This window comes from Peromyscus maniculatus, chromosome 3, assembly GCF_049852395.1.
Source record: "Peromyscus maniculatus bairdii isolate BWxNUB_F1_BW_parent chromosome 3, HU_Pman_BW_mat_3.1, whole genome shotgun sequence".
NCBI lineage: Eukaryota > Metazoa > Chordata > Mammalia > Rodentia > Cricetidae > Peromyscus > Peromyscus maniculatus.
In genome coordinates this window covers 48,117,497-48,135,357 of record NC_134854.1, presented here as the reverse complement: position 1 = coordinate 48,135,357, position 17,861 = coordinate 48,117,497, and the positions used below count along the sequence as shown (strand labels likewise).

The window sequence follows — 17,861 nt, the reverse complement described above, 5'->3', positions numbered from 1 at the left end:
CTTTCCTGGGCTGTCAGCAGAGTGGTTTTGTATACAGTGGGAAAATAACACATTAGCTCTGAGCCAGTGGAGCGTCAGCGATCACATCTGCTTGGATAACTGTTTTGAGATGGATTTGGAGGCTTTGGCTGGGGATCACCAGAAAGGAAAATTATGACTGATGAGTGAAATCTGCTATGGGCAAGGAAGGGCAAACTTGTGCTACCTACACCTGCCAGTTATTGTCCAGCCCTTATATAAGCACTTCCTAGGAAGGAATTGGCCTTGTGGCCTAAATTTTAATCTGTACAGAGAAATATATTTTAAAAGTAACATCAATATCATAAAGTTAAGAAATTAGTGTAATCTCAGTGTAAGACTCCTATGTTTTTAAAAGTAACTTTATGAATTTTGCTCTTTTCTGAGGTATGCTTTTCAAAGGCACTTGCTTTTCAATTTAAGGTAAAAGTAGAACATATTGCATGTTTCAGTGTGTATATGTGTGTGTGTGTGTGTGTGTGTGTGTGTGTGTGTGTGTGTGTGTGTGTTTCTCTACAGACTGGGTCATAAGGTAAATATTCTTTGTGGGTCATAGTAAACACAGTTTGAAAGTCACCATCGAGACCATAATAATCACAGTGCCTTGGAGGAAGGAAGAATCATTTTTCCCCCTTGGCTGACTTGGTGCATACCACCAGTCTCAATCACATCCCATCTATGTGTTGCTCTATTTCAACAGTTCAAGTCGTGTGCAGGGAGCTGTGACTGTAACCAGGAGGAGTAAGCAAGGCTGGCTCCACACAGGGGTAGCTTATGAGAGGTGCACTCTACACATAGACGCGTGAGGTGAACTCAGCATTGTAGCTTCAAAAACACCCAAGCAATGTGCACCTCCTCCTTGCTTCTGTGAGTAGAAGTCCTAGTTTTCAACCCCAGTGAAAACTGCTCTGTCCCTTCCCCAGAATATTTCTGTCAGATCCACATCTGATTCCACCCGACTCCCCTCTAACATCTCGTGGTCACATGTGACTCCAGTCATTGCAAAGGTGACGGCTGTTGCTGTTGGCTCAGACCAAGCCAGTGCTTTGGGTAGCCGAGTGCTATTTAGTGCTATAGTCACTAGATGACAGAAGCTGCAAGCTGATCAAGGAAGGAAGCAATTGATCTAAGTCAAGGTTCAAGGAGCAAGAGCAGCTTTCCTAGCAGGCCCAATTTGCATTTTCCCATTACAAGGAAAGGCTGCAGGTCAGCATGTGACCTGAATAGGGGCTAAGAGGGAATTCCTTAGAGGGTTGACTTTGAGCCACATATCTGAGCCCTCATCATTTGCAGCTCATATTGTTGCTATTAAAAAAAAAATAGGCAAACAGTTTGTCTGGATGAGTCAGATAGCACATAAAGAGGGAGACTGCCCTTATGTAGTTTCAAGGAACAAGCAGGGGTAGTTATAACACCAGCAAGCAGTTCTTCAGCTATCAGCAGGACCTGGGGATGGTGGCCTTTGCTTTGAGAGAATCACTGAGGTGGTCATCTGATGTTTCTGGCATGATTCACAGGCGATAGTCTGGGTTAAGTATCTATACCCCACTCACTCCAGTGCTTACATGTTTGCCAAGCTTCATTAAAACGTGCACGCGCGCACGCACACACACACACACACACACACACACACACACACACACACACACAGAGAGAGAGAGAGAGAGAGAGAGAGAGAGAGAGAGAGAGAGAGAGAGAGAGAGAGAGAGAGAGAGAGATACTTGCAGGTTAAATAAGACATGCATTATCAGTATATTTTTTTTAAATGATGGACACACGTCTTTTGCATGTAATGAATACACTTCTCATTTTGAACATACAGCAGTCGACAAACTGGAAGATGGAGACATGGCTGACCTCTACTTTGCATGGGGTAGAGAGTGGTGGTAAAGAAGATGCTGCACGCCTAGTTTTGGCTCTGTCTCTTCTTCTAATTTCATTTGTGGCAAGTAGTGTTCGTGGCAGCAGCTGGAGGTCTTGCTGAATCACTGGAGGAGCTTGGCTGCTTCTCTCTCCTGGCAGAATAGCATCTGTCTGTTGGGAAGGAAAGGGATGCATGGAACCTCTGAGCTCTGCATTTGTACTGAGAGGATGCAGAAGGTCCTAGTCATGAGCCTGTCACCTTGGCACCAATGTGATCTCCAAGTGTCCCATCTCATCTCTTGCTGCTCCACAGACGTCTTTCTCTATCAGTTCTCTTTCTTTTCTCTACCACCGAAGACACACAGTTCACTACTGGCTCTTTTTCTCCAGCAACTAGGCACCCATAATGCAAGTTATCTTCATTTTTGTCTTTTCTAATTCCTACAAAGTGGCTAGGTAAGACAAGCAATTCTTATTTTTATAGAGAAAGCCAGAGGGCTCCAAAACAATGGAATAAAAATCACTGGTTCAGGTCGTCTAGAGAGTAATGTCCATGGCGAAAGGGTAGAGGGAGAACTTAATATGACTGGATTGCTGTGAAATCAGGTGTGAGATTTCATTATGAATTATGCATCTTTAGTCAACCCTTTGAGCAGAAACAATGATTATGAGAGATGGGTCATAATGAAATACAAGTGATAAAATTGAACATTTTCTTAGAAAACCACTATAGACATGCACGTTGATAATTGTTTTTATTTGACATCCAGATTTCAGTATCATATTCGCATAAATAATAACAATAATTCTAACAATTTCTGTTCAGAACTTGGCATTGGTTCAACTGATCTCTTTTCTTTCTCTGTATGTTTTAAGCCTCATACTATTGTAGCACCAGGAAAACAGTGACATACTCATGGTTAACGTAACGTGGTGGGCAGGCTGTCCTTAAGTCATGGGTTGTTTGGCAAGATGTAGTTTAACAAATGGGCTAGGAGAGGATGGGAAGATGAGTAGGGGCTAGCATGAAAGAAACACGAGTACATTTTAATGCACCAGCAAGCATATGCTAAGTTAGTATTATCTGCTCTCCAACTGCAACATGCCAGCATTAGAGTTTGGACCTGTGGTTCTTTCCCACACGATGATTAAAACCCTCCCACTCTACAGCTAGACGGGGTTCAGGAACCAGGCACATGGTGGGCTGGGATGTAGCACGAATCTTAAAAGGTCTTATTCATAAAAACAAAGGCCAGGTAGTGGGGTGAATGCTGGAAGATCGAAGAAGCAGAACAAGCCACAGCCTCACCTCCCCAATTCCTCAGCTGATCCTGTTTCTTCAGACTGGAATCCTCTGAGTCCTCATCCGGAATGAATCTCAGCTGAACTGCTACTCAAAAGCCTAAAAGCTTAACCAGCTCTAGTTCCTGGTCCTCACGCCTTATATACCTTTCTGCTTTCTGCCATCACTTCCTGGGATTAAAGGTGTGAGTCACCATGCCTGGCTATTTCCAGTGTGGCTTTGAATTCACAGAGAACCAGGCAGATCTCTGCCTCTGGAATGCTAGGATTAAAGGCGTTTGTGTCACCATTTTCTGGCTTCTATATGTAGTGGCTGTTCTGTTCTCTGATCCCAGGTAAGTTTATTAGGGTACACAATATTTTTGGGGAAACACAATATCACCACATTGGGATGACTTCCTCAGCAGGCTGTGTTCATTTATCTCCATAGGTACACTGATTTTCTGCTGATGTCAGGAAATGTATGGTTCATGAATTAATAGTTCATTTTTTTAGTGTGAGGCATGTTAAAAGTGGTGAATTTTTAGGATTAAGAATCCTCTACACAAACCTCTTGAGTTTGTCATGATTTTCATAGGGATCTCTGCATTTCTAAAGCTCAGAGTGATTACTTTTAAGTTTTGAGGGGTTAATGTATGAGGGAATCATGAATTACCACTTCTCATTTACACATAGCCCATGTAACTGCTTGCTTTCAAATCTAAGAATTAAGTCAATGATTCTTGTCTTTTAAAATATCATATCAAAGTGAAATGGTGCCATTCTATCACAGCACTCTGGAAGATAATACACATTATAGAGAGGAATCCATTGCTAGGAGGAGATACTCAGAGGTAGGCAGCCCTTGTTGGCAGGCATTTAAGGAAGGCTAGACTCCAAGGCAACACTGACAACAGTTTTTGGTGCTTCAAAATTAAAAAAGAATTTTAAGGTAAATGGACTTATTAATTATAATGATCAGAACTGAATTATATAATGTAATGATCTACATTAGCCTTTTCAATCGAGTATAATAAAGCTTATTTACTTTGATGGAACATAATTTTCCCTCAGTATAAAACTGAGATATCATTTACAGCATGACTAGAATGTTTAAACACCAACATCTCAATTTTGTGGTGTTCGGGGTCGGATCTTGCCCCTGTGTAGCAAGTGCTCCTCTCCTCAGCTGTACCCTAGTCCCCAACATCTTGAAAGCCCAGGGCTTCCTATGGAGAAGTTTAGATTTCTGCACACCTAGGTGATTGTTCATGGTGAGCAGGAGCCACTGGGCAGATGAGCGAAGGCAGAGGCACATGATGGACACCACACTCTAGGTTAGCTTTTGATGGCCATGGTCCAGAGAAGCGGGTGATCAGTTTCCACAGTCACGACCCCAGACCCATCATAGGTGTTAGAAGTACTGACCAGTGTTCCAAAGGCAAGCACATCATTTGCTGTGGGAAAAAAGAGAAACAGATTAATGAAAACAACTTTTCACAGTGTAGACCAAGTTCATCAACAGCTACAATGACACAGCTGAGCATATTCTTTGATAGATGTTATACAAAAGCAGAGTGGGGGAAACACATGGTGTAGGGTTTTAAAACCAAGTGTCTCTACAATGTTCTCTACCCATTCTCAGAACTTGTCATTGTATCATTCACCGTTTGGGCTATAACTTATTATAGGTAATGGATTGATTGATATAATGATTACCTCCCCACTTTTCTTTACTAATTCTAAACCCAAAACACTTATCTGTAATGTGCCATTTACTTTCTTGCTTGCTTGGGTAAGTTTTATTTTTTGATAGTACAGAAATAACTTTTTATAAAACCATTAAACTCTATAAGGCACAGTACAAATCATATGGGGACAGAAAACTAGATACCTAAAAAAGCATGGAGTTTGGGTCATTATTTTTGACTCATAAATATATGCCACTTTGAGCATGGCTTATGTTCTGAAAAGTTAATGGGAACACAAAGGTCAAAGCTGACTTTCCGATGTGCAATATCACATAAGTTACAGACTTAGCTCAAGATGAAGGCAAGAGATAAAACTATCCTTCAAGCTATTTAACTACTGGAGTGAAGGTGTAAGCTTGACTTATATAGTTAAAGTGTTTGTATATGTCTTAGTTAGAGTTTCTATTGCTGTGACTAGACACCATGACCATGGCACCTTTTGTAAAGGAAAACATTTAATTGGGATGGCTTACAGTTCAGAGGTTCAGTCTATTATTATCATGGTGGGACATAGCAGCATGCAGGCAGACATGGTGCTGGAGAAGGATCTGCGATTCCTACATCTTTTTCAGGCAACATGAAGTGAACTGACACATTGGGCATGGCTTTAGACCTCAAGACCCACCTCCACAGTGACACACTTCCTACAGCAAGGCCACACCTCCTCCAACAAAGCCACACTTTCTAATAGTACCACCCCCTATGAGCCAATGGGGGCCAATTACATTCAATCTATCACAGTATATTTATACATCTCACAGGTACACACATGTAAATATGTATTTTATTTCTTAACAAGTTAGCACCTTGGCACGAGTCAACACCTTCTGCCTTGCTTACTCAGAATACTTCATTTTACCAACGTGACTTAAAATGACTCTCCTGCAAATATCCTTTGACTATAAGGATTTTCTTGGTTAAAATATGATGAGAAACATAAACCAATATGAAGCAGAAACTGCTCTTTCTTTCAGAATCTAAGTAGTTAATGCTTGAGGGAAATAGTTCAGTTATAAGGCTCACTCTCCACTAGAGGGGGCCTGCTGTCTTCCTTAGGATATCTTTAAAATGTAATTGAAATCCCCAGTAACAGCATTGCAAGTCAACATAGAGGAAGCATTACCACTGCACATGTTTTTTTTTTTTTAATTAAAATTTATGTTATTTGCATTTTGTAGTTGTCAACGTCTTTACTAATGCAAACAAGAAGCCATAAAATAGAACTATCCAGGAATGCAGAGTGACTTTCCTATGAACACTACTGTAATATGCAGTATACTGTAAGAAGCTCCTGTCTCCAGAACTGCAACTCTGAGACACACGGTTTCTAAATGAAGGGGATACACATCAGTGTTTGCAGATCCAGACACTGTTACATGATACAGACAGTGGAGTTTGGGTGGGGGTCATGGTGGAGTTTACAACAGTCAACTTGCTAACTCTAGATGATATCTTGCTTTATATAAGACTGTTCCCCCCACCAGTGGCTTCCTTAGACTCATCTCAGAACTAGGGGTACACAGTTTTATAATCTTTGTTTTGGGGGCAGTGTGGACTTTTGATGTCATTTAGTTAATCACAAGGGCAAAAGAGGGTGCCTTAGAAGTGCTGCTAATTTCAGAGAGGAATCTCTAGAGTGAAGACCCAAGTCATACAGTCACCTGAAATTGACACAATGTGTTGAAAGTCTGGAAACCAACCCTAGTTTTAACTGAGCTCAAAGGCTAACAGTATAGCACTGTTGCTGTGGTAGACAGCAGTGCATTCATTCCTTTCTGATTTTCCAAGGGCTAAGAATTCTAGGCTTCCAGAGGTAGGAAACCACATCATACACCTTTATTTTTCTAAGGTATGATGCATTTGAATTAGTTTTCAAATGAGCAAAGAATTGAAATAGCTGTGTTGGGCAGGACATACAGGAACAAAATTTTTTCAGAAAACATTTTAGTGAAGAAGGCAACTATAAATTAGGTTTTATTCCATATTTGCTATTGCGCCAACAGCTAATTAACAGCAACAAGTATGTTTGATAATCTCCCAGTTTACAGAAAGTAAGCTGAGAGTAGAAACTAAAATGAATAATCTGAAACATAGAACAGTCCATTTAAACTTATAAGGCCACAGGCCTGAGTGGGACCTACTGCTATTGTATTGCTAAGTGAACATACTGTGCATGTCAAATTGCCTTCTCAATACTTAGACTGAGCCTATAGATGAGTGTTATTGTCTTCTTTGGTCACAGAGCTTCCTTTTTGTAATGGGTGGTGGTTACTGCAGAGGCTTATAACTGGCCAGCATGCTGAGAATGAGTTGATGGTTGAATGCTCAGCCTGTAATGGGGCATCTATGTCAGCCCCTCCAAGGCTCAGGGACCTTTACAGAAGAAGGGGTAGGAAGAAAGCAAGAGCTGGAGGATGAAGAGTGTAGTTGTTGTGGGACTATGTCTTCTGGGCATGGTATGGCCACTTCTCTCTTTAACACATTACTTGCAAAGACTGCACAAATTTGGGTCCATCAACACTTAAACCACAGACAGGGGAGGTGCTCATGAGGCCCTACCCCTTCCTGAGGATTTATCCTTGATTGGGACAGGGAGACATTTTCTTCAATAATGCAGTCACTACCTAGTATGGAGCCTAGCCTACCTGGGAGGGACTGGGTGGGACTTTAGTCTACAATTGGCACCCAGACCTTTGTTAAGAATTTCCACATAAGCCGGGCGTTGGTGGCGCACGCCTTTAATCCCAGCACTCGGGAGGCGGAGGCAGGCGGATCTCTGTGAGTTCGAGGCCAGCCTGGGCTACCAAGTGAGCTCCAGGAAAGGCGCAAAGCTACACAGAGAAACCCTGTCTCGAAAAACCAAAAAAAAAAAAAAAAAAAAAAAAAAAGAATTTCCACATAAAACCTGAGAGCTTAAAAAAAAGAAAGGTTCTAAAATGGAGCCCAGAACAGCTTCCTGGTTCAGGTCTCATTACAGGCTGTGGTACAGAGACCCTTCCCCTGGCTATGGCGGGCTTCAGTGGCAACATGCTGCACTCCTGTGGTCTCTCATGGGCTGTGATACAAAGAGGCTTCTCCTAGCTTCTGCCTGCAGGCTTGAGAGCACAGCCATGGGCTTAAAAACACAGCTGTTGGTCTAAAGTTCACGAACATAAGTGAGACAGTTGTGTGACTTGGTCTGTTTATGGGGCCCCTGGCAGTAGAATCAGGATCTATCCCTAGTGCATAAGCTGGCTTTTTGGAGTGTATTACCTATGGTGGGACACGTTACACAGACTTGATGCAGAAGGGAAGGGTTTGGATCTGCCTCAACTGAATGTATCAGGCTTTGCTGACTCCCCATGGGAGGCCTTACCTTTTCTGAGGAGGGGAATGAGGGTGGAATGGCAGGGGAAGGCTAGGGGGACCAGGAGAAGGGATGACAGGGGGATCTGTGGTTGGTATGTAAAATGAATAAATTTCTTAATAAAGTAAATAAATTAAAAGAAGAAAATTATTACAGATACACAATAAAACATATTCAGATGGAAAAAACTTCTAAATGGGTTACAATGTGTTTAAAAATATACATAGGCTTGGTTGAGAAAAGAAAAGGATAGAGAAAGTCCTTAAAAAAGAACTAGAGTAATTTTAAAAAAGCCAAATAAAGATGGAAAATACACAGAGAGTCTGGATACTGTATCTTGTGTTGTATTTGGGATTTTTTTTTAACTGCAGAGAGACATTTGATTGTGGGGGCTGCTAAGCTAAACCAACATATCTCTCTCTATCTATCTATCTATCTATCTATCTATCTATCTATCTATCTATCTATCTATCTATCTATCTATCTTAAAGGCATCTTGACTTCAAAATTTGGGTCTAAGGATATGTTGCTTTAGAAAAGAGGTTCTGCTTTTGTTCCCACAGAAGATAAGAAGCTGTAGATTCCTTCCTGGTTAATATGGTTCCTTCAAGGAAGACTCACTCCCTAGAAGTCTCTGTAGATGAATTGCTAAACAGTCTTATTAAATAAAAACCCAGAGCCAGATATAGGGATGAAAACCTGAGAGTTCAGAGGAATAGGAAAAGCCACAAGCTAACCTCACCTCACCAACATCTTAGTCTCCAAAGAGAGAGACCTACTTCATGTATACCCATGCCTATATGCCTTTCTGTTCTGCTATATCATTTGCTGTCTCCGTCCAGCTACACCACTTCCTCTTCTTGCCCAGCTCTGTCACTTCCTGTCTGTCTGTACAGATCTTCAAACCTTCACAGTTAACTACTGTTGGAATTTAAGGCGTGTGCCACCATGCCTGGCTCTGTTTCCAGTGTGGCCTTGAACTCACAGAGATCCAGACAGATTCCTGCTTCCTGAGTGACAGGATTAAAGGAATGTGCTACCATTTCCTGACTTCTATGTTTATTATAGTGGTTGGCTTTTTACTCTGATCCTCAGATAAATTTTACGGGGGGACACAGTATATTGGGAGACTCAATATATCACCATAGGTCTCCAATGGGAGCAATGGCCCAGATGATCCAACATCCAGAACAACTTCAAAGCAACTGACTGAGATGATGCAGCCTCACAGACTACTCCAGTTAAGCTTAACCATAGTCCTCAATGCCCCCAATTAGCAGGAAGTAGTATAGAAAGCTATGCCTAAATTTCCAAAATATTGTTTATAAATGCTTGTTTATATTTAAAGGGGGCTGTGATATAGAAATGGCGAAAAAGGCAGATGATTAAATCTACTTTAAACCATCTGTAATGAGATCTGGTGCCCTCTTCTGGCCTGCAGGCATACATGCAGATTGAACACTCTACAAAATAAATAAATAAATCCTAAAAAAAAAAAAACTACTTTAATACAAAAAAACAAAACAACAAAAAAAAACAACAACTGTTAATCTCAAAATACTTTACATTGGTATGGATTTGGGTTTATTAATACAAATTTAAGGTCATTTTTGTTATACTATATGTTTATTTCTACTCTTGCTTAAGATATTAAGTTTATGCAACTCATTTAAAATTGTAATACAGCATTAAGAAATACAGATTAATAGTCATCCATGGATAATCAAACTTTTTTTTAAAAAGATTTATTTATTTACTATGTATACAGCATGTATGACTGCAGGCCAGAAGAGGGCACCAGATCTCATTACAGATGGTTGTGAGCCACCATGTGGTTGCTGGGAATTGAACTCAGGACCTCTGGAAGAGCAGCCAGTGCTCTTAACCTCTGAGCCATCTCTCCAGCCCTGGATAATCAAACTCATAGTCATGTTCGTTAAGTTTTTTTAGGTATACAAAGATATATTTCAATTAGATAGATAATCTTAAAAGGCATTTAAAATGTTTTAAGAGCTTAGACTTTTTTGGACAGTGAGACACATCTGCTCCTGTCAGCACCAATTACTTCAAAAAGGATGGTGGGTATCAAGGAAACTCATTATGGAGTTTGCTTACAATGTGGAAAAGGCTAGCTAGCTATTTGGGTAGGAAACTGCTCTTGCCTGGACTGCTTGACAATATGTTGTATAAACTAGACATGCAGGGCCATAGGAAAGTGACCAGTAAACTTTGCCAAAACAAAGTGAGATGGTCCTTCAGGTTCCTGCATCACAGAAGAAACTGTTAGACATTTTTCAGGACACAGAGGAAAGTGACTGATGAACTTTGCCAATAGGCAGAACAGTCTTTCAAATTTCCTGCTTCACTGAAAAGTATGCCAGAGACTCCAGGCCTGCAGGCTGAAGATAGATGTCCCAATGCTACACAGGAACTTTGGGTAACTGTCCAGGCAGCCAGATGTCACTGTCATTTCTAGAATTTTGGAAGTTGCTTCCAATGCACTTCCTGTTTACTCAGATAATATTATATCCTTCTGGGGTCTTTGATGGAATTGAAGACTAGATAGTTATAATTATAGTTTTCCTTGGTTATGATAAAAGGTAAATTAGATATGAAACTTTAGACTCACAAATATAAGATAGATAATAGAATATTTTCTTTAATTTTGCCAAATACAAATAGGCTAGATATTGTAACTATTTTGTTATATGTAATTTTACTATGTTAAAGTTAAAACCTTCCTTTTTGATTAGATAGAAAAAGGGAAGTGCTGCAGGATGGTCTTTCTGTATGCTGTGAATATGTGTTGCTACCACTGGTTAATAAAGAAGCTGCATTGGCCTATGGCAAGACAGGTTATAGACAGGCAGGAAATCCAAGCAAAAACACAGGGAAAAGAAAGGTGGAGTTGGGGGAGATGCTGCGAGCTGCCAGGGGAGCAAGATGTAATAGAACACGAGACACATGGTGATACAAAGATTAATAGAAATAGGTTAATTTAAGATGTAATAGCTAGCAATAAGCCTGAGCCACAGAACAAACAGTTTATAATTAATATTAAGCCTCTGAGTGATTATTTTATAAAAATGACTACACTAGCCTTCTGTAGATTACATCTCACCATGGTCATGTCAACAACCTAATAAAATTCAACACACACACACACACACACACACACACACACACACACACACACACACTCATGAAAGACAGGAAAGTAGAAAGGGATGAACTGGGAAGAGGAAGGGGAGCAGGGGCAGTTAGAGGGGGTTAAGAAAAGGTAATGAGAGAGTATAATCAAAATAAATTATAACCATGTAGCAATGCCATCATGAAACACACCATTATGTATTATTAATATAAGCTAATAAGAACTGAAAAAACAACCAACCAATTTACTGTCATTTTAAGAAAACCACAGTTTTGAATACCACAATAAAATCTTCACAGAAAAATTTTGAAAGACCTTTTGGGTCATGGCTAGAGTCTCCTCACCCTCAAACATCTGAGGGTTAATCTAGGAATAAAGAAGAGGTGCAGCACATCTCTTATCTATGACACATGACATTATAAATGTTACAGATTCAGAGTATTTGAATATAAAATGTTACATTGAGGACAGAGCTCAAGTAATTAACACTATGTACACACAAGCTAATATTAACTTTGTTTCTTATTTAGTGATTGCATTTTGACTGTTGCCTGTCACACAAGGACAGGCGTGAGATTGTCCACTGATGGTGTCCTGTGTGCAGACAACAAGTTTTATATTATGGAGCACTATGGATCTTTAGATTAGGGGTGCTCACCCTGAAAAAGACACTGGCAGAAGGAGCAAGCTTCAGCTATACTGGAGAAAAACCACTTTCTTCTTTTCACACTGGAGAACTTGTCTAGAACAGGGCTGAGCTTTTAGATAGTTGAGACTCAAGTTCAGATAGTTCTCTCTCTGGACTGCAGAGTACAGTGAGCCACACACAGCTGCTCTAGTCAACCAATCATTCAGATGAAGTCCTGCTTTTAACCAAGGACAAGAATCAAATACACAACAGGATTACTAGAAAGCACAGGACCTAGGCTTGGTCTTTGTCTAAATGGAAATCTTCCATCTCTTCTATTCTTTTCAAGCTACAGTCCTCATCTGTGCTGATGACAGGTTGTTTGGCAGGCCTGACAACAAGGACTGGTTGAGTTCCTATTCCTGGGAAATTTCACAGCAGGTATGTTAGGGCATCGGTAGAGCCAGAGCCTAACTTTTGGCTTTCGTATTGTAGAGAACTAGACCTCAGAAATACAAGAAACATTCTCGTAGGCATTTTCGCCTTCTGTCCCCGGTTCTCCAGGGGTAAGGATGAGAACCAGGAGCTTGTAGAGAGAGAAAAATCATCTTTCTCTCAAAATAACAGGCCTTTCATGGAGAGGACAGAAGGGTAGACCCAAGGTCAAACAAAGCTCAGCTCTCTCATTCACTAACTCAGTGAACTGAGTTATTTACTGTGGTCTCAGTTTCCTTAACTGCAGAATGTAAATAATAATCCCTACTTCACAGGCATGGTATATAGAATACAGGATCTGATTTCTAACATAAAATAAGTACTCAGGAAAAATTCTCTTCATTTTGTTTTCTTTGGCTATTCTACTGAAAGAACATGTTAGGATTGCCTCTTAAATCAGAAGAGAGAGAGACATACTGATTTAAGCAGTTATCAAATGTCTTTGTGCAAGTGATTAGCATCTAGCTGGATGAGTAGAATGAAGTAAACTCACATCTTTTCTAAGCTAGTTTCTGTGAAATACTTAAAATTATTTTGGGTGCTACCTTGGTCATGTATATGTATGCCTTTGTTTGTTTTCTAGATACAGTCTTCTAAATACGTAAGGCTTACATCTGTGGGTTGATATATTTGGGAAAAGGCATCTGTGTCTGTCCCGGACATATACAGACCATTTTTCTTACAATTATTTCTTGAAGAGTACAGTACGGAAACTACATTGCATTTATGTTATAAAAGATACTATAAGCAATCGATACCTTGTGAAGAGTCTAGCTTATGTAAAGTGTATGAAGGGTATGCATAGATGATGTACAAATACTGTGCCATCTTATACAAGGGGCTTGAGAACCTTACTATATGGTACTCATGGTAGTCCTGAGACGACCCAGCATGGAGGGATAATGGCATTTCTTAAAGTTTGAATGCAGCTGCTACCAGGGATCAAATGTCTCTGCACCTAAGGTTCTCATGTTTTAGTAAAAGTGACAAGACAGGATGGACGCAGTCATCTGTCATACCAGGGAATAGTGTCTCTTGGTTTGATTACATAGAATTTGATTATCATTCCACACATAAATATTCAGGCTCACATGGCAGGTTATTAAAAGCACATGACACTCGGTGTAAGTTAAGTTATTTCAGATGATTAAGCCTTATGAATAGGTCAACAGATACTTAACTCTCAACATGCTCATTCCCGAGGGCTGAGTTCACTGCCCTATAGGCTGAGGAATACCTACAAGAAAATGTAGGAAGACTACTGAAAAGTAAAACTTTTAGCAAACCAAATCTAAAAGTTTCAAGAGGACATACCCTGCATCTGGTAAGGCTCATAAAACAGTCGAGCACTGCCTGAGCTTGTGGCAGACAATCTGCTTATATTCCTTTAAAACTACTGTCTCTCCTTCTTATCCTTGTACCTCACCTCTAATCATGCCACTCCTATGGGAAAGAATAACTAATGATGGACCCTAACTGGCAATGGGGTAACTATCCAATGAAAACGAAGCAACACACCCCCTGGACCTGTCCACATGTTGGCATAGCAGTTAGGACTCCCTATCACCTGGCTCTTTCTCACCTACTTACCAGCCATTCTATGCAGCTCCGTAGTCCTTCACTAAGTCATGAATTTCCCATTTTCATGGAAAATTTTGTGTTCCCTCCAGGAACAAGTCTAGCCTTTTCTCTGAAAATTGGATCCATACAGTCTGAACTCGTAGCTCCTTTCCTAGCCTGTATCACTCTCCCATTCTTTATCTTAACAGTGATTGAATTAATAGTTCTTTGTCTGGTTGTAAATGACTTGGTTCCTTCTCTAGAACATACTTTGTATTAGAAGCTGACTATTTAAAATCCTAGTTTAGGGCAGAAAAAGTACCTGGTGAGCCTGAAACATGCTGCTGCAAAAATAAGAAAATGATCCAAAACCCATTTAGACATGTCAAAAGGACAGAGTTGCTGGGACAATTTGAGATAGAGAAGACTACTGAGGAAAATGCATTACAATGCATTTCATAACAAAAAGAATCCCCAAAGGCAGAAGGGGAGAAGAACATTTCTTTAGAGAAGAGTGTCAACTCTAAGGAATGACAGGAAGTCACTATTCTGTAGCAAGCAGTGTAATAACTGGGTCAGGCAGAAGCCATTAGTGCTAAATCACCAGCTGAAATGATGCTGGGGAGTGGCTGATCACACAGAATCAAAGTGCCACTCCCATGTTGTTTTCAATTTCAGAAGAACAAAGGGAATAGTCAGATCTGGGCACTTTCAGATCTCAGCCAGATGATCAATGATCAAGCAGCATCAGTAAGAAAGGACAAACAGTGGCCACGTGCCTCCTGAGCTGATGCTAAGGAGGGATGCAGTTCCATGTAGGTATTGCTTTTGCTCCGAACTGCTTGACCTGAATCTAAAATCAGATAATGAAACAGATAAATATTGATCATGGGGGTGAAGAAATTAGCTGTTAGGATGCCTCAAAATAGTCAGTGTCATGAACCCCCAAATTAGTGGAGGGACTTCTCTGGTTGACAGAGTAACCAGGCATGCCCATTACAGACAATACATGACTTTTTAAAAGTAGGTCTCATATTTCAAAAACTTGGAAAAAGCAATTAGACATCTGGAAACTGTCTGCATGGTCTGGGTGCTGTCCTGTCAGTGCTATATATACTTTAGGGTAGTGTGTAGCTAGAGTTTTCCTGCCTGGCCCACAGTCAGGACAAATCTCTGTCACCCGCCAGTCCCACAGCTGCTCAGACCCAACCAAGTAAACACAGACACTTATGCTGCTTACAAACTGTACGGCCATGGCAGGCTTCTTGCTAAGTGTTCTTATAGCTTAAATTAATCCATTTCCATAAATCTATACCCTGCCATGTGGCTCGTGGCTTACCGGCATCTTTACATGCTGCTTGTCAGGGTGGCGGCTGGCAGTGACTCCTTCTGCCTTCCTGTTCTTTTATTTCTCCTCTCTGTTAGTCCCGCCTATACTTCCTGCCTAGCCACGGGCCAATCAGTGTTTTATTTATTGACCAATCAGAGCAACTTGACATACAGACCATCCCACAGCACAGCCAAGTGCAGACCATCTCAGACACCTGCACTCAGGCCTGTGGTCCTAATCATCCTCTATGCGGACCTGCTGGGTAAAGCCAAGAGGAACCCGAGAACAGGCTCCCACAGGACATACAGAACATCCCACAGCAGTAGTGGGGAACGGAACTCTAGTCATGTGGGAAGATGTGCTGGTCCTCAGGAAAAGGCTGGAGGGAAGGCCAGGGAGCTCCAGGGAAGCACTGCCTTCTCTTCACCTGTTTCCCTCTGAGCTCAGTCAGTGCCATGTCTGTGAAATGCTTACTGGTTTGCATTAAGACCAATCTGAATTGAAGAAAAATTCATCAGATCCAGACAGACAGAGGTTGTGGACTTGAGATTTGGCGTCTTAGAGAAAGTTGAGAAGAGAGAGCACACAGCCTGGGATGAGGCAATGAGTCCTGTTGTCGGCATACAAAAGCCATCCAAGGGCAGCCTCTGCTTATGCTTGGATGTAAAGGGCCTGGAAATGAACCTGTGTTATCCAGAACTCCCTACGCTGGGACAATGGTGAGTGAAACTTGTTCTTAATGCATGCCTCTGGTAATAGTCACATTGGGCTTTCCTTCTGAAATTTATCTCCCTAAACCCTGACCACTGGACACTTCCTGAGGTGAGCACTCTGCCCTTTCATAGCCTAAGGAGGAATCATGAAATGCATGAAAGCAAGGAAGACACATCCTCCTCTCTCAGCAGTCACAGGGCCCTCCCTTCATCTCCGGACTCAGCAGTCACACATCTATACACCCTTGGATGAGGCCTGGAAGACGCTTGGGGGCTTCAGATGCTCCCTTATTTTTTCCCTTTTAATATTTTATTATTTCATTTATAATTTTTACTTCAACACAGCCTGTTATCAAAAAACACAATTAGACCAGAAGAGTTCTGTAACTTGGAGGAATTAAAATTAAGTATTCTAGTTTGGAACTGTCATCCAAGATCAGTATTTTGAAATGTTTAGATCTGCCTAAAATAAGCAAAAAAAAAAAAACCCTGTTTCTTTGTTGAAACACATTCCCCAATATGTTATATTAATAATGTGTTCTATTCAGGTCAGCCTCTCTGGTGGTTAATCAGAGCTCCTTGAAGAAATAAAGAAAAGCCCACAGGGTCTATGAGACAAAAAGGACAGTTCACATCCATAAAATGTGGTTTTGCATTAATGATTTGGGGTAAACTGTATAAAACTGCCTGGACAACCTCCCTGTGAAAGGCCAGTATGAGCTTTATATGTGTATGCAGAGAGAGCGCTGACCCACACACTATATGGGCGGCTCTCCTGAGCTTAGCACTGGGCCTCAGCACGGCCTCCTGGGCACACTGGCCTGCCGGAAACCATCCACACAAGTATGAGAACTGTGAGCATATTCAAGGCTGATGTCCAGGACCAGGTCCTCAGTTCAGGCTGGAGAACAGCTAGAGTCATTCTGTGTGGCTGGGCCTCAGTGCCACCCTGGAGAACAGAGAACTGAACTTCCATTCTACTACTCTAATATCCCATGATTTTTGAGGAAAAAATCCCCAGGTGATCTCAGCATCCATTTAGAAGATGTCAATAATATCTACTGCAGTTATTTCTCATACTGGAAAGGTGAAGACGAATGAGTTAATGCCTGCAAAGAGCCCTGACTTCTCCAGAAAAGCACTGAAAATCTGTATTATATCATCACTTCATCTGCACCAAGGAAGCTTTGAAGTCACATTTGCTTCCATCTTTCAAATGTCAACCGAGATTATTATGGGTATATCAAAAAATGCAAATGGCACAGGGAAGTGAGGAAAGATGGGAAGAGGTGAGGGAGCACAGGATTAATGCGTAATGTCCAATGTGCAGCTGGTACCTAACCCCAGTAAGTGAAAGAGACATAATTCCTGCTCTTCAGAATAACCAAACCAACTCACCCCAAACAGGCAAACAGAAAGCAACCACCATAAACACATGGGGCGAAGAAGGGGTTTCGAAGGACTTTGAGTGTAGGATGTTAAGCTCCTTTCCTCAGATCAGAGCAATGAGAGAAGGAGTCTGAGGGTTTTCACTGCTCTGAAGAGACACCGTGACCATGGCAACCCTTATAAAGAAAACATTCAATTGTGGTGGTACCTTACAGTTTCAGAGGTTCAGTCCATTAGCATCCTGATGGGAATCATGGCAGTGTGCAGGCAGATGTGCTGGAGCTGAGAGTGCTACGCACCTAGCAGGCAACAGGAAGTCGACTGACTTACTGGGTG

General features: G+C 41.2%; 1 protein-coding gene across 4 annotated transcripts in view; it reads right to left on the bottom strand.

The window, feature by feature from the left end:
* Positions 1-2,617: 2,617 nt before the first annotated feature.
* Positions 2,618-17,861, bottom strand: part of Tpk1 (thiamin pyrophosphokinase 1) — a 334,426-nt gene continuing 319,182 nt past the window's right edge. For all 4 annotated transcript variants that reach the window (XM_042273147.2, XM_016003603.3, XM_076566410.1 and 1 more), the window contains one exon: positions 2,618-4,619. In XM_042273147.2, the coding sequence (XP_042129081.1) occupies positions 4,501-4,619 (119 nt within the window). In that variant the 3' untranslated portion in view covers positions 2,618-4,500. The remainder of the gene's footprint in view (positions 4,620-17,861) is intronic.